Consider the following 18235-nt stretch of genomic DNA (forward strand, 5'->3'; position numbering starts at 1 on the left):
AAAGAATTATAATTTCTGAAAAATACTGTTCAAACATTTCTGGAGAGTCAAATGAGGAATAATTTCACAGTAACTTGAGAAATAAACACTGAACAAGAAGCTCAGACCACCTACATTAGGCAGAACTATGCTGTTAACTGTGTGATCTTAACAGAGTCCCTGGGCTTTTCTGGGCCTGTTCTTCTGCCTGTAAAGTGGAAATAACACTACCTATGTTCATTTGCTTTACAGATCTTAGAAAGGACTTGTGGGATAAATAATATGGGCTTGAATGTCTCTTTTAGAATGTCCCATAAGATATGTGACTCTTTCTTAGAATACAGATTGCTTAGAAGAAATCCATTGTAAACTCATAGACTAATAGATTGTTAGTGATAAATGGAACCCTGAGATCATATATTCTCAGCTGTCTCACATTTGACAGGTGAGTAACATGAAGGAAGCCAAGAAAAGAGAAGTGACTTTACTCAAAATCTTAACTTAAAATAGCAAAGCCAAACTACTTTATATGGGATAAAATGTGTTTACAGCAACAATCAAAAAAGTAATTACTTCTTAATACTTTTTCCAAAGCATACAGTTCTAAAATATGGTGACAGCACAAGACAGGCATTATTTATTTTAAAGAAGGAGAAAAAGAAGGTCTGCAACTAAAAAAACACTATAATGATATTAATAGAAATTCTTACCCAATAACTTAAACTGTAACACATTAGAGATAGGTATGGGGAACTTTACTGTTGTTAGTAAATAATTTGTTTTGGATATATGTTTGATAGAGCAAATCAATTAAGTCAGAAGCTCTAAAGAGAGATTTTTTTCTCAATTACAGTTTTTAAATATAAGACTTTTTTTTTATTGCAATACCCTTAGCCTTGATTTGTTAGAAAAGACTATGCTTGCTGCAATCTAGCATCAAGGAAAAATAGGTCTCTTGCCAGAGTGTTAGTATTGGTAACTATATCCTCCTGCCTGATGCACAAGTGTATTTGTATTTCCTGTTAATACCTGGTAGCCAATGCAAACTCAAATTTAGAAGCCTGCTATACCTACAATGTACAACAACAACTCACTGCCTTGTAATTCGACCTAGGATCCAGCTGGCATAAAAATGGGAAGAGTCATCTGACTTGAAAGACCGCTTCAGTCACCCAACAAAGGAACTCTGTAATCCACAAGAATATCATTTCCTTAAATGCACTGACTTCTTACTTTTTAGTGTTTTAAACTACAAATTAGTTTTAAGACTATAGAGCCCATTCCACTTTCTCCAGTAAAGTCACAACTGACAAGTTTAGCAGTTCAATGAGAAAGAATACAGGGTATATAAACAGTTAATATACCTAGTCTATCTCTCATACTGTAGTCAGTGCTCAGTATTCAGTGACATTCAAAATGAATATACTTGAGGAAATAATAGCCAGGGGCACATACTTATCAGACTCTCAAGAATGTGGAGAATATAAGGAATCTCAGAGTTGGAAGAGACCTCAAAAGTCATCTAGCCCCAATAGTAACTCACTAAAAATTCCCTCTAAACTATTCTGAACGAGTGGACATCCAACTTTTTATTTATTCAAAACCCCAAAGTGGGAATCTCATTACCTCTCAAGCCAGTCCATTCCAATTTTGGTACTGTTAGGGAGGTTTTCCTTAACCTATAAGAGAGTGATCTGCTCACAACTAAGAGAAAAATCCCAGAATAAGATTGAGACTTAAACTATTTTAATGGCTAAAATTATGAAATCCAAAAGAAAAAAAATACAGATCAAAAGAAAACCCTTATCAAAACAATCCTCTACAGCATCAAGAAAAATATCCAAAAGACCATAGGACAGGTCATGCTAAATAACCAAAAGGAAGAGTTACTTACAAAATCATCTCCTGAGTCAGCACCAACAGAAGCAACAGATTCCTTGCTGATAGACCTTGGGATTCGTGCAGCTCCTCCTGGCCGGGGTGCAATGGCAGCCTCCTCCGCAATCTTCTTTTTAAGTTTGGCAAACATTTTCCAGAATGGGGCTATCCTAGTTGACTTTTCTCCCCACCTCTCCCACTAAACCAAAGAAATGATGCCCTAGAATCTACTGGTGAATCACTGAAGGGCCATTAAGCAGCTCTCAGGAGCCAAGATTTCCATTTAAACCTGATGAACTTTCAAAACCCTCCAAGGGTTCAAGACATCACAGTATCTACACAAAGCAAAAAAGAGAGAGTTCTGAGTTGGGGGCATCTTTTTTTAGAGGGAGTAAAAGGTGAGGGGCAGAAAGGGGATAGGTCTGAACTTCAGGCTTCAAGATTTTAGACAGATAATTAATAAAATACAGTTAATACATGAAATTAACAAATAGAAATAGAAGAAATTATTTAGGTAACCAAAAAAGCTGTAATATATTTATTCAAATTATTTAAGGTAACCATGTTTACAAGGTGACCTAGAGAGCCATTTGTAAGTTAACTATAGATTTTCAGTTTAGTAGTGAAGGGAAGGAACAGAGACAAGCAAGGAACAGAGAGCTAAACAATGATCAGAGGCATATATAGAAGCTCTGGATAGTTTTTAATTGGGTATCTCTATTCAAGACTAGTATCCCAAAGGTAAGCAGGTAGACAATATGATTCAGGTATTTGGACCTTTATAAATTTTCAATTTATGTTACCAAATATGATTTTTTTTCCTGAAGTAATCTGATAAAAATTACCCCAAACTACACTTTTTATTCCTGTGGCAGAAATAGCATATTAATATATCTCAGATTAAAATCTCTTTCCTCCCACTAGTCTGCAGAACATCAATACTGAGTTCTAATCATCATTTGTCTTGTATGTGAAGAATTATCATTGCCAAACTTTGCTCTGAGAACTTGACACAAATATGAAGACAATCTCTTTTACCACTCAATATTCATTTAAATTTGTGCAATTTGGAAAAACACCACAATCCATTACCTTCAATTACTCTGAATTACCCACTCACCTCATATATCTATATCTATATATATATCAGACATAAAATCAGTTTTCTTGTTACTGCATTCTGTCCTGTGAAGAAGACAAAAACAAAATACATTTGATGTTTCCTCTACCAATTTTAATTTAGAGGAAACACATACAAACATATTGTACTATTATTACATTTCACATTTTAGTAGTCTGATCTGCCTGGTGCTTCTATTGGCTGATCAAAAAAATATTCTTAACTTTTTTTCCCACAGGATCATAGAACTTAGAGCTGGAATGGTTCATCAAACCCAATATCCTCATTTTAAAGATAAAGAAACTGAGGCTTAGGAGGCAAAGTTTCATAGCTAAATAAGCAGATTCAGGACTCAGTGCTGGATATTGATTTGAAATCCAGTATTCTTTTTATTTTACTACACTGCTGTCAAGTTCCTAATTCCACTTCTCAAGCTTCAAAGAGGAAAGAAAAAGGGCTACTAAAAGAAAAAGACAAAAATAAAATAAGGCAGAATTCATTGACCAGGACGTACTTCCTAATTTGTTCTGTCAAGTCACAAAGGTCATATAATAAGCTGATTATGTTGCCAGACGATGGCCTGCCATTCTCTCCCAGGCTCACCTTTAGAATGCCACGGAGAACTGCAGCCCTAAATTTAATGAAGCTTTTAGTCTAAAGAGCAAAACCCCCAAGTGGGAATGAACTGCTGACATTTACAATTCTGGAGCGCTCTCCCTCTTCATTATCTTTTCTCACCTCCTCTATCAAGGGCTTTGCCAGCTAAATTCATAAATTAGGACTGAATGAGACCTCCTAAACAAATATAATCCAACTGTGCAAAGGAGGCAAGTGGCTTGCCCAACTGACAGGGGCAGAATCCAGAACGCGGGTCAGATCTTCTGACAACAGACCCCGAACTATTTTCAGTACAATCCACTGTCTCGAGTTTAGAAATGAACAGGGATCGCTTCAGGACAAACATGCTTGGCTTCCTGCAGGTTGGTGAGAGCCCTTCAGACCACCAAATCCACTCCACCCCCACCACTTAACAGACTGGGAGACTGAGGCCAGAGGAGGGGAAGTGACTTGCCCAGGGTGACACCGGGAGGCGGTGGCAGAGTCAGGTCTGCAATCTAGTCCTCCTGGCTCCCAGGAGGGGGCTCCTTTGAGACCCGCAGGCAGACCAGCCCCCTCTGAGTCCCAGAGTGATGCAAAGACTGGGCGGGGAGCCGGCCCCGAAGGGCTCCTGATGCGCAGCTCGGGGTCCTCTCCCGGGAGAACCCTCAGCCCGCCCGCTTGCCGCGGACACCGGCCTGACCAGGGACTCCTGCTCCGGGCCCGCGCACCTGTGGCTCGCACCGACTCGGCCAAAGCCCCTGTCTCCCAGGAGGAGGGGGGGTGGCGGCAGCAGTAACTTCCGGAACACAGTCCCTAGCGCCCCAGCGGAGGTGTCAGCAATACCTCCGAGGCGACTGCAGCCCCGGACCCGGAAGCGCAGCAGGCGGCGCCGGAAGTGACTGTGACGGCCCGAGCGCTTCGAGGGCTCTGCGCATGCGTTACAGTCCAGCGAAGCGGCTAACTTTTTTCCTTCTTTTCTCCTCATTACCTATTTTCTGACTGAGTAGAGAGGGACTAGATCGCGGCGCGAGCCTGGCGAGGACTGTTAAACGTAAGCGCTCCCTCCTGAGCGACTAGGCGCGTGCGCGGGAGGGCTGGGCCACGTCAGAGAATTGGAACGCGGCGTCCTTGGTCTTAGGGAGGTTACCGGGTGTTCCATTGACGTGCCTCGGAGGAAAGAAAAGGACGCGTTCCTGTGGAAAAAGCGCTGGTCCTCAGTTCGCCCATGTGTAAAATGGGATAATAGTTAGAAAACCAGTCCCTGGTACGCCCACATTGCTCACAGAGGAATGCAATGGTCTAGCCATTCGTGAAAACACTTGGAAATGGTGCAGAATCACTAAACTCGATCTATGTGTTGGTTTTATATAACTTTTTTCGATAAAAGATGGGAAAATGTACCTTCCTCCTCCTTTACGGAGGAATGGAACAAGGGTATGAAACGTGCATACTTATCAGATTTTCCTTTTTAAAAATGCTTTATTACAAATATTTTTTCCTTGGAGAAGGGAAGAAGGAATTCTTTATAAATAAAGATAACCATAAAATTTAAAATACCTGCCTCATTGCCTATTGTTTCAGCCAAATTGTTCTTTTCTAAGGTCTGTCAGAAGTGGTAAGCTGAGCTCTTGGCACAAATTAAAAAAAAAAAAATCAGTGTGAATGAATTCCACTTTTGTCTCTGAATAGCACACAGAGAACCATCAACCCGACAAATGTTCACGGAGTATCAACCAAATTCAATGAGCTGTGTTCGGTGCTAAGAAGCAAAGATGAAAAGCAAAAAGCCCTTCAATCTAATGAGACATGTAATATTTACATGACACAGAGATTTGCAAAGCATTTTACACATGCTATTTCATTTGATACAACGCTGTGAAGTAGGTGCTATTATCCTCATTTTACAAATAAGGACATTCAGACTGAAAGAGGTTAATGAGGTCATGCAGCTATTAAGTTCGAGAGGCAGGATTTTAATTCAGGTCTTCCTCACTCCAAGTCTAACATTCTATCGCTCTATGCACTGCCTACCTATCCTCCATACACAAGTAGGATTATGATGTCAGATAGAAAATGGGGTAAAGAAGTGAGACAAAATGAGTCAAGAATAAAAACAACTATCTGAGGCTGGGGAAAGTAAATGGGGTCCAGGTGTAACCTTTGGAATAGATTTCAATAGTTAGAGCTGGCTGGATGCTTATGAACATTTATACTGATAATTATAACTCATGATTATCATGTCAGGGAAAGAAGGTATTCAGTCATTGGTATAAAAGGTGACAGTAAGGCAACTTTTTGCAATTTAGTTTGGCACCTCTTTAGCAAACTTATAACTAACTTCCCTCTCTAGATTCAGACTGAAAGTTGGTATTTCATTGAATGAAAAGGTTGTCATTTACCCTAGGGACATACAGCCAGTAAGTGGGGAAACATGGAAGTTTCTGAATCTAAGATCAACTTTCTAGTCACTGCCCCTCAGTCTCTTATTTTGTGGGTAAGGAATTAAGTGACAGTTAAACAGTGTGTAACTCTGGATTCTTGAAGACTGTAACTAACCACAGAATACAAGCTTAAAAATATGTTAAGCTAGAAAGGTTTTGGATCTCAGTCTAGTAAAAGATACCTTTTCTGTTGTCATAGCACCAAGCATCAGCTAGCTAGCTGCTAAGAAAAGTCTGGCCACCAAAGAATGACTTTTTTTTTTTTTTTTTGGTTACAGCTTTTTATGAAACCATGTATTAATATGGAGACTTGTAGGTGTGGGTGATCTCTCAGTAGAGGGAATATTTAACAGATATGATATTACAGATCTTTTCAAGAATTTGAATTAAGTGAGAAACTCAGAATCATGATGTCTGACAAGCTGACAAAGAACCAGCACTTTAAGCAAATATGTTTATTTTTATATTGATAGTACACATAATATACGTGTGGATTCCAGATACAAAATTCATGTACAATAATAGTTCACAAATGATGAAGGTAGTCACATTCCTAGAGAACATTTATCAATGAGAAAATAGCTTTAATACACTGACAGCAAAAATCAAACCCTCCATAATCTTGTTTTTCAATGCAATATAAACAGTACGAAACTTAGCTTTTTTAAAAGCACCTTGAATGTGATAGATGCTTTTCAAAAGAACAAAATCCAGGAAAGACATGGTCCTGCTGCCATTAGCTCTGCAGAATCACAGTGTTATTTTTTTTTATTTTTATTTTTTTTTACTTTTGAGTTCATTTACTGAAGTACAAGGGTGAAAGGAATGAAGCACAGACTATGAAATAGCAATAGTAACAGATTTAAGAACTGGAAAAGTTTATCTAATGGGATGAAACAAACTGGAAACATTTGTTAAGTGTATGGCTTAAGCAACTGAGATGCTTCAACATACAAGGCCTATACAATATCACAAATGTAAGATATCAGATTTTTATGTCAAATCTATAGTACTGACAAAGCAACATTTTCTTAGTTATTGGTAGCAATATTTCCTCAAAATTGAATCTGACAACACATTGTGAAATGAATGAATCCAGATAACTGCCACCTGATAAGACTAAGTTAATGGGCTTGATTTTTCAAGTCATTTTTAAAAATACATGATTCCTTAAAGTTTTAACACAAATGGGCAAACAAGACAATGTATCAAAGATTACAGAGACTGAGAATGCTAAGTAGGTTCTTACACTTACAGTTACATCATATGCACTACAGACTTGCAGCACTTAAAAAAGGATTGAAACATGTAAAATTTTTTGTGCTTCAGTCTCTTCTGGAGAGCTCCTAAAAGATATACAGGTATATAATCCTTATAACTTGTTCCACAATTCAGAAACATTTCAGTTATAGACAAGTATTTGCCACAGTAAAAAAAAAAATTATATCACTAGGAAATCAAGTTATCATGATTTCCAAATATAACTATGTTTATAAACAAAAAAGTATTAATTTCTAATAACCACAGTATGAGGAAAAAAGTTTACAATAATTTCCATGAAAAACAGATGCAACTATATTTTTAGTTATTACATGGCTATCTTGAGGTTTAATGAGTTTTACATGAATGAGGTAAAATCTCAATTATTCCATGTAGACTCTGGTGTACTATGAAGAACACTAAAGATAGAGTCAAATGACCCATGTTTTAATCCTTTGTTCTGTCATTTATTACATTTGTGGTCTTAGACAAAGTCCCAATGTCTCTGACTTTGTTTCTTTTACCTTAAAAAGATGGATATTTGCTCTATTTACGCAAATATAAGGGATGATTATCAACAGCCTGCACTTACTGTCCTCAATAGGTTAGGCTATTGCTGGTTCCTGTAAACATTAGGTTCTAGAGAATTGATTAGGCCCAATCATCAAGATGAAGGTAGATAACCCAAATACATGTGACAGCATATTTCAATGTCATCTTGCCAACTGAAATATAAATACTGAGAGAAAACTGGCAAGGTGGATAAGAGCTGGACTTAGGAGTGAGCAAAGGTTGGGTTCAAGAACTGTCTCAAATATTTTCAGTAACCCTGGGCCAGTTGCTTAACTTTTCATTGCTGTCAGTCACTCCTTAAGAGTATAAATTGCAAAACAAATGCTCATCTGCACTTATATGGAAGGTGCCCTAAGGGAGCTCCCTAATATGGTGAAATAAATGGTGAAAAAAAAAGTGTTCAGAATTTATGTTCCCCATTACTTAAGGTCTTTCTATCTCGATAACAATTTTCAAAATTTGTGATCCATTTCCTCATATGTAAAATGGGCTTAATAACTACATTCTTTATTTCATAGACTTGTTGTAAGGAACTGTTTCATACATCTCCGAGTATTAAAAGTAGAAATGTAAGTTATTCTTTCTCTTCAGAATGTTTATTGACCAATGGTAAGTTCTGTGGAAACAGAAAGCACTCATAGAACCAGGAATGAGAGTTTAAATGACTCTATAAAGAATGCATTCAGGTCAGTGTAAAAAGCCATGAAAGTCCTAAAATATTACTTTAGAAACATAAATAAACAATTCTACATACTGACAAAATAAGAAATAGTTTTTAATCATGAATCATGAAAAAGAAAAAGAAAAATCCTCTTTTCTTGCTAACCTAGTCTCAGGGATTGCTTCTCACCCAAAACAGCCTAAAAGGAACTTATTAGGCTATCTTTTTGCAATTTCTTTAATATGTTTTAAAGGAAGAAAAGATGGAGGATATATTGGGTAAATTTATTTGTTTTAACAAAATGATCTTTTCTATTCAGAATTCTCTCTCCTGGGGTTATCAACTTCCATTCTTAAATGCTAGCCTTTGTATCATAATGTTCAAGAAGGTTTAAAAAATATAGAACATAGCATTGGCATTTCTTAAATTTTCAAATACTGGGGAAGGAGAGGATTCAGAATAGTCCTAAAAGCAAATGGAAATTAGGTGAAAAAAACTAACAGTTTTAAGATCTCACTTCCAGGAATAAGATCTAAGTTTTTTCTTCATAAATTCTCTAAAGTTAGTTTGAAAATGGTATAATATCATGGGGTAGGTAGGTGGTGCAGTGGATGAGGATTGAGTGAATAAAGAATTAGAAAAACCTGAGTTCAAATCCAACTATAGTCCTTTTTACTAGTTAGTGTGGCTAGTAAATGGACAAGAATGGGCAAGTCACTTAACTCCAACTGCTTTAGCCGCCCTCCCAATAGTATAGTAAGGAGCCTAGTTATATATTTTATTTATGATACTGGACCCAGAAATCCCCAGTGCTTTTTACTCTTTGTATGTAAGTGGTTACTGATTTTAGGATATCAACCATGTCCAGTAAATGAAGAAAAAATTCACAACTGAAAATTAGTTGGCAGACCAAAAATAACTTTAAAGGAAAAAGAAGAATCTACTATGCAAACATTTTATGTTTTAAAAAATGTCTTTGCTTATCAAACTGATAAAATAAAACAAGACATTATGTGAAATTTAAAAATATTTCAATCAAGTGTTCAAGTAACATTGTCAAGTAGAAATGGAAACACTAAAAAAAATCAGCAATTTAGAAATGAAAAATAAAATCAATAATCAAAAGCATAAACATGTTTCATATATACAGTTTCAAATAAAATGTTTCAATGCTGCAGAAAATCAGTCCCACTTAATTTAAAACATTTTTATTTTCCTAAAGGTATTTTCTCCACACTTTTTCTTAATACTCTCTTCCTTGCTATTGAGTAGACGACTGATTTTATTTACATACACACATGTCCATGCACATATACTGCTTTCCCCATTCTACAATAGTTTTATGTATACAAACCCTAAAGAGAGCACAATGAGACATTATGATTTTCAGATTTTTAACTCAACTGCAAGAACTAGTAAAAAGGAAAGAAAAATCAGTATTTCAGAGAAAATTGGGGAGGCAGCACCTTCATTTACGAAGTACTAATTTATAAAAGTACAGAAAACTATAAGGAAGGAAAGACTTGTTTTCCTAGGGTATGGATTTCAAATCTGTGCTCTATTAAATGCAAAAAATAAGAACTAACTTTCCAACTTTTGGGCCAAAGGAATATATCACAATAGGAATTATCAGCTTATCTACCCAGTACTTTTTGTAGCTACTGTTCTCAAAAGAAAATCCATATTGAAGGCAAATCATTTTCATTAAACTAAATAAAATATCCCTCACTTTTTTGGTATTCAATTGCAATGTCTTACTTTTTCTTACAGAAACAAAATATGAATTAAATACTTGCATTAATTTGCAGGTATGTGAAATTCTAAAATTCCTTTATTAAGAACAAAAAACTGCTAAGTATTTGAACCATCACTTTCAATTATATTTTGTAACTGAAAATATTACAAATTTTGCCTGTTAGCACAGTCAAAAAAAACCAAAAACCAACCAAACAACAACAACAATAACTAACAATTTGGGAAATAAATTTTTTTTTCAATCAATAAAAGGGAATTGGTTGATGTTTCAGTTTGTAAAAATTACAACTAATCTAAATTTCTATAATGAAAGCACCTCAAATGCAAAGCAAATACTGAGCATCTCTTGAACTATTCCATGCAAATATACATGCTGTCTAAAGATGGTGGTATCTTCCAAATCATTCAAAATTGCATGATCAATTATATTCCAAGGTCTAAAATGGGCATTAAGATCACAAAGCTATCCATTATTCTTGCTGGAGTCCAGTTATTTTTTTTTTTTCCTCTTCAGTTTTGGATGGTTATCAACAGCAAAATACGGTATATTATATACCTAACATTAGGGGACCCAATTTTAGTTCTCAAGTTATCCAAATGAAGGCACGAAATGGTTTCACAGAGAAACCAATTTTTACACTATTTCTTTCTAATTATTGGAGACTGGCATTGTTTAATCTAAACACACCTAACACTAATTTAAATGATATCCAATTGCTATTTTTGATCTATTCAGAAGGATCTACAATGAAAAATTTCAAGATGGGTATATCCACAATTGCTGTAGGTACAGCAGAACAAGCAGAAACTGGTGAAATTGTAGCTCACCTACCTTAAGCACTTTTTCCTAGGTCTGCCCCGAGAGCAGAAGTCAGAAAATAGCAAATGTCCTTTTCCCTGCCTCACCAAAATGCACACAGATAAAAACAAAGCACAGGAAAAAAGAAAAAAAATTAAATCCAGTATCAGGTTTCAGTGCAGTTGGGAAATAATTTTCCTTTTTAAAAGAACAAGTGATCTTTCATATTCATCTAATCATCTTGGTTTATGATAAATCAAATGTTATCCACACTCCCATAATAAAGTTCCTAATGGGTGTCCACTAAGTACAAATTACCCCACTTCAGATCAGGAAATAAGAGACTAATACAGTACCAGCAAGTGCCCTCATTTAAGATGTGAATCATTTCAGATACCCAGTCTCCAGATATATTTCACAAATTTATCAAAAACTTAAATGAGAATTCCTGATTATTTGCAAAATGTGAAAGAAGGGCTCTTTTGCTGAGATTGTCTGGTCCTAATTTTAATTTCCAATTATTGACCCAAACATGAGCCCCTCAAAATAGAGGCTCTTGAAGGATTACAGCCACCACCTTTATAAGCACAGCATGAATGATGCCATTCTGACGTCCTCAATGAACAAAAATAGATTCATGCCACAAGAGCTATGTGGTATATAATATACACATACTGTATCACTTCATACCAATATATTTACAAATATATACACATATACATACATGTACACACACAAGATTGCATCAAGCATCACAAAAATATATATACGTATATATCATTACAAGGAAAAAGATTTAAAATAAATAATGGCAACTATAGAATCACAGTCCCTCAAAAGGATACTGCATACTTTCCCAACACGTGAATGCACATACACACATACAAGCATATATAAACCCACTCAACATGCCATAATCAACTAATAGGAAAGCCCTAGAATCATTCATATCAAAGTCAAAATAAATTGGGTTTATCTAAGTCTGTTACTGGAGCAACAGCATGAACCAGCTAAAAAGAAGTGTCCCACAAATCCAGTTATCACATTTAGTATGCTTTCAAATCCTGGAACTGAGTAGGATTACACAGAGTGGTGTTTATAAATTTCTGTTGAATAGAATGGAACACATCTCATTCTGATCAGGATTAGCTGCATGCAACTTTGGTGCCAGTTCTCCCACAAAGAATTGTCAACACAATCTAATGCCCTCTTAAAGGCAATCAATCACACAGAAAATAATTAACTCACAGTAAGCAGGGTTAACTGGCAGGGACAGATATATGACAGAAAGGAACTGGTTGAGAAAGTGTGATTACTGATCTATCCACAGGACCCACTCCAAATTAGATGTGCTCTTTCCATTTGTGCTACACAAATACAATATAATTCTTATCTATTTCAGGGAATTAAAACATAAGAAAAAAAAATGAGAAATGAATCCTATGAGAGAGAAATTGGCTGGGACTTAGGTATTTTACATCGATAGACTCTAAAATGTTTCAGCTTGGTAAAACTTATGGAAGGTACAAAAAAGGTTAAATGTGCTAATGCTTTTTTCAGTTTTTAATGTCAAGCTCCTATCTTTTTAGGAAATACACTTCAAAAACGAATCTTGCCCTGCTAAAAATAAATTCATGCAATTTTAAGTATGTCACCTCACTCCTAAGAGAAAAATAAATAAATAAATAACTTGCATATGTGTGCTGAATCTTCAGTTTCTCAATTTCTCACAACTGTTTTTGAATCAGTGTTTTGTGCAATTTGACCAAAACAAACAAACAAAAAACACTACACAAGTTCTAAAGCAAGTGCCACAGCTAAAAATGCTAAAAAAAAAAAAAATTCCCAAAAAGACTCTATAGAAGTGTATAGTGTAGTGGAAAAAACTGCTGAGGTGATAGTTAAAATTTCCTTGATTCTGGATCTGGCTCCAGCACTAAACATATGATTTTAAATGAGTATCAAAGACTCTGGGATACAGTTTCTTTACCTGGAAAAACAGGAATAATACATATCTTATTTGCCTTAAAGTTATAAGGAGAAAGTATTATTATCAATTAATTGAAAACACCATACAAATATCATTATTATTATAGTTATTATGAAAATTAGTAGTGATAAAACTATTGTGCTTAAAATTTATTTTGCGGAGCCCTGATTTTATAGTTTTTAGAATGTTTCTATTCATTTCATGATTCCTCTCAATATCCATTTAGAGATCAACTATTACCAAGAGAAAACCGCTACAAAACAGCAAAATGTATTTTAACCCAAGGAGCAAAATTGTGCATCAATCTTTGTTAGAATAAACATGCTTAGGTAAGCAGTCATTATTGCTTGGTTATTGACCCTGGTTGAAGATTTCTAGCATTAACAGGGGCATGGACTGCTTCTAGAGCATGAAAGGTAGTATTTATGCATTTAAATTACAAGTATTTGCTCAGAACATCATTCTCTTTTTGAAATAAGTAACTGTCTTAGAATTATAGTACTGAAAGAGACCTCAGGGAGCACCTAGTACAACTTCATTTTAAAAAAGAAAACTAAGACCAGGTAGAAATGACTAAAGCTCAGTATGAATCAACTGAATGATATGGCAACCAAAAACAAATGCTGCAGTCTCTGGATTGTATTTACCAAAAAAACACAGTATACAGAATGATGTACTCTGTCCTTGTCAGTATGCATGTATTTAGTTCCAGGTACCACATTTTATGAAGGATATTGACAAATTGGAATATAGACAGAGGAGGGTAAATGGAATGGTGAGAAGACGTCAAAACATGCCAGAAAAGATATAAGTGATATTTAGCTAGGAGAAGAGACTTCTGAAGGAGAACTGATGGCCAGGCTCAAGGATTTAGTTTTGTTCTGCCCAATTCTCCAAGGCATAAATAGGAGCATTAAATGGAAGTTATAAAGACAAATTTAGGCTTTACATAAAGGAACACTTTCTAATAGTATGAGCAGTCCAAAAGTAGGATGAGTTGCCTCAGGAGGTAGTTGGTTCAGTGTCACCAGAGGTATTCAAGTGAAGATCAAATCACTACTTGTTGGAGAAATTGTAGAGAAAATTCATTTTCAGGCATGGGTTGGACTAAATGACTTCTGAGGTTCAAATCAGATTTTATTTTTTGCCTAGTTAACCAAAGGCATGATCCTGGAAGTCCAGGCTCCTGGCTTTGAGAATAGTGTTCTTCATGTACACAACACAATTAGAATGCTGCTTTGGGTAAGCTGTCTTTCAAACTTTGCCAAAATGGGAAATGTATTAAGGACATCTGTATCTTAAAGTTTGTTTATTTTTTAATAATCCCTGACTTGAGTTCAAGGGACCAATGCCATTCTGTTTCTAAGTTCTCAGTGTCAGGCAAAAAGCATTACAAAAGGGAATCAGTTACTCAAAAAAATCATCCTTATCTGAGAAGGAAAAGAGATCCACTAAACACTGAATTCTTTCTTCAAAATAATTCATTTTGTATATTTTAAAATGCTAAAGTTTACAACTATTACCTAATCCTTCAATATTTCAGAGAAGAAACTGGCAAATTAGATTTACTTTCTGAGTAACATAAAATAGATTAACACAAACAAACTGTGGCATGGCTCTAAACAAGGTGAGTAAGAGCAAGGGCCTGAATAAACAAAATAGGGTATAAATAACAAAAGTAATCACTTGATTTGTTGTAGGCTGAGGGAGACAGCACATAGGTCTATCCAGATGATATTAATGGGCATTATGTCTAATCAATTTTCTGTTATATGCTTTAGATTTATAATATAATACATTTAAAAGAATACAATCCTGTATAACTAACTCTAATGAGGGGAAAAAAGGTTGATTCCTTGCTGGTGCTAATAGAATAATGAATAGAAAACAGAAAGAAACAAAACCCTCTCTAGCAACCCTCCCTAGCCCCCACAAAAAAGTGTGCGTGCAGATACAAAAGGTCCCCTATTTTATTCAATATTAATTTTCTCTTATCAGGTTTTTCTCCCTTCTTTCTTATATTCAAAAGTAATGACAGCCCTACATTTCAAACTATACAGATTTAGAGCTGGGCACAGGCAAAATTAAAACTTCATTCTTTTTCTGCTTGCATCCTGGTGCCTAGAGAAGTCACAGATATAAACTCAGTTTACAAATTTGGTCCTGCTAGATAGAGTTATATTCACATTTTTTCCGCTGGCGTCAATGTACTGTAGAGCCAATAACCATGACATCATGACATTTTGCCAGAGAGGGTTTGTTCTTCAGACTTCACTATTTGAGATGTGGTTTTCAAATGATTGGCAATATGGAAAAGAGAAAATAAGACACATACATGTAGTGAAAGAAAAAGCTACATATAACTAACACATTGTCATGTTCCACTTCAAATTTTCAAGAAAAATTCAAAGCAGCAAATCCTTCTCCATAAGATCAAAAAATCTGGTAAAATTTGAAGAATATAAATGATGAAAGGAGACAAATTATATCGATTCAAAGAATCAGTCTTTTTTCCCTGTTTAAACAATGATATTGAATGAAAACAAGTGTTATGGAAGGGCTATGCTTTTGTTTTTCCTAGTATTGGTCTAAGTTGATTTGGTTCATCTTTGTGAACAATTCTACATTTTTCCAAATCCAGACTTTACAGGATAAAATATCACTGTTAGAATTTTCTCATTATACAAAAATAAATGATTTATTCTTCTCTGGGTGAGAGTGGTTACTGATTACGTGTTTGAATTTAGGACCAGTTGTTGAAGCTGGGACTCTTCAACTTCTAAATGACAACAAAACAACAACAACAACAACAACAAAAATTTTCAGGGTTATTCTAGCTTTTAAAAGATCGCAAAGATTGAATTACAAAAATTACCCTATCTGTCAGAAGAATATTATTTTGAGTTGTCTGTAAAATGGTGGTCCTAAATTTAAAAATAAAAATTTAATGCCACTATGTATCATCACATTAAAAAACTGCACCATTTAAAATTTGTGGCTAATGAAACACAGTTTCAACAAGAGTTCAATTAATAGTCATCTATAGTATTCTCAAAGAAAACATTTCGCACATCCAGGATGGACGCCAGCTCCAAAATGTGCTTCTGAAGATGAGGATTTTCAACTGTTTCATCCCTTGGCAGCTGAGGATATGTTTCTGGATAATTTCGAGTTTCCTGCTAGAAAAAGTAGAGGAGTAAAATTTTATGGTCTAATAAAGAGAAATCACATACAAAAATTAATTAATATGAATAACTGCATTTCAGGCTAAGGACAATAAATTATATCTCATCTTTACATATATACAGGAAAAAGTTCCTAATACTGATTTTATTCATTCATGCATTCATTCAATATCTTTTATCATTTAACAAGGCAACAAAGATACAAAAATGAACAAGGCAAACTCTCCAAGATGTTTATAATTAAGTAGGGGAGACATTAAAAATTACCCAAATAATAATAACAATACCTTGAAGAATATGATTAGATGCAATTAAAGGTAGTATCAAGTGCTGCAGAGATTCATAGGATAACATTTTATGTCAGATTGAAGAGGCTGAAAAGTTTGAACAACTTTATGAAGAATAGGAAAAATTTGAATAGAGTAGTTTAGTTGTGCTATAATGCAGGAAAGTAGTGAGTTGTGAGACTGGAAACTGAAGACTGGACTAAGGGAAAGCCTTAGATACAAGTTTGAAAAGTTTGGGTTTGGAGAAAGGAAATGACATGATGAGAAATTTCTTCTAATGAGTTTAAATTAGGAGAGGCATGCAAAATGGATTGATGAAGTGAAAAACCAACCATGAAGCTACTGCATACACACACACACACACACACACACACACACACACACACACACACACAAAAGCACATACACATATACAACATAAAGCAGACTTGACAGAAAAGGGAGGACTAGTTCTCAAGATCCAGGAATCATTTATTTAGAAATGTTTAACTGAAGTTGTAAGAATAGATGATATTGCTCAAGGAAAGAATGTACAGAGAGAAGAAAAAAGGATTGAATATATTACAGTATATGAATATAGTACAGTATATACATACTATATATGAATATATAGTACAGTATGAGTTACAAGCTCATAGTAACTAGGATAGGAAGGGTGAAGAACTAGGAACTACAGTAATAAATTGAAGAAATTTTAAAACTCTAATGTGATTAATAGGAGTCTTGCTAGCCCATAACAGAACTGTATTTAATAATCAAAATTACAACCTTTGGAGGTAGTAAACTTAAAAACCACAGAACACTATAGGTTTAACTACTAATCTCATATATAACATTTTGTTACAGAAAAATTTGACAAGCTAAAAAAATAGGCTAAATATAAAGAACTCTAAGGAACTTATTTGTGGTTTTTAATGCAGGAAAAAGAGCTAGAGAATCAGTAGAATTACTTCATGATCATTATATGAAAGCCATACTTGGGGGCGGAGCCAAGATGGTGGAGAGGACAAAATGCTTCATTATGAACTCCCCTACCATCCTCACTACTAATTACCAAATTCAGCCTCTGAAATAATGTTTGACTGGCAGAATGCAAGAATATTAAGAGTACAATAAATTACCAACCCATGATAATCTGGAAGATCACCAGAAAAGGTTTGTCCTGATTGGGCAGGAAGGGGCCAGTGCAGGCAAGGAGGCAGAACATGGAGGCCACCACACTCCATGCGGTGGAGGGGTGGGGAAGGAAGAATAAAGGGGGAGGAGAATTTGCAGGGAGGACTCTACCACAAGCTGGCTGCTTTGCTTTGGTTGCAAAGCAGTAGATCAGCAGAGAAGTTATACAAATGGCAAAAGTAGAGTGTACCCCCCAAAACACCACAGTTTAATAGGACCTGGCCATACCCACTCAGCACTAGGAGTAACTCAGCACAATCACAACCAGCCCTTGGATCACAGCGCAGCTGCACTCTGCAGCAAACAGTCGCTTTTCCCAGGGCAGCCACTTTTCCACAGCGTAATGACAGGATGCACGTCCCTGTTCTGCAGAGGAAGCTGGAAACCTCCTTGCCCTGAAGGTAGACCTCAAGGGCTTTTAAAAAAAACGAGTAAAAAAGCAAAGCGAACTCTAATTGTAGATAGCTTCTATAGTGAAAGAGAACAGACTTCCAACACTGAGGGGACTAATATCAGACAATCTCTAGATAA

The 18235-nt window shown here is 35.5% G+C and overlaps 2 protein-coding genes across 5 annotated transcripts in view; both read right to left on the minus strand.

Annotated features, from left to right (window-relative positions):
* GOLGA1 (golgin A1) overlaps window positions 1-4412 on the minus strand; it is a 60015-nt gene extending 55603 nt beyond the window's left edge. The window contains exons 1-3 of one of the 3 annotated variants that reach the window (XM_051979631.1): window positions 4306-4412; window positions 2978-3042; window positions 1874-2192 (exon numbers count right to left, since the gene is read on the minus strand). In XM_051979631.1, the coding sequence (XP_051835591.1) occupies window positions 1874-2008 (135 nt within the window). In that variant the 5' untranslated portion in view covers window positions 2009-2192; window positions 2978-3042; window positions 4306-4412. Of the gene's footprint in view, window positions 1-1873; window positions 2193-2977; window positions 3074-4305 lie in introns of those variants that run through there. The other 2 variants (XM_051979630.1, XM_051979633.1) reach the window with 2 other exon arrangements.
* Window positions 4413-6458: 2046 nt separating this feature from the next.
* SCAI (suppressor of cancer cell invasion) overlaps window positions 6459-18235 on the minus strand; it is a 227936-nt gene continuing 216159 nt past the window's right edge. For both annotated transcript variants that reach the window (XM_051979634.1, XM_051979635.1), the window contains one exon: window positions 6459-16235. In XM_051979634.1, coding sequence (XP_051835594.1) covers window positions 16086-16235 — 150 coding nt within the window. In that variant the 3' untranslated portion in view covers window positions 6459-16085. The remainder of the gene's footprint in view (window positions 16236-18235) is intronic.

Source organism: Antechinus flavipes, chromosome 2 (genome assembly GCF_016432865.1).
Source record: "Antechinus flavipes isolate AdamAnt ecotype Samford, QLD, Australia chromosome 2, AdamAnt_v2, whole genome shotgun sequence".
Lineage (NCBI taxonomy): Eukaryota > Metazoa > Chordata > Mammalia > Dasyuromorphia > Dasyuridae > Antechinus > Antechinus flavipes.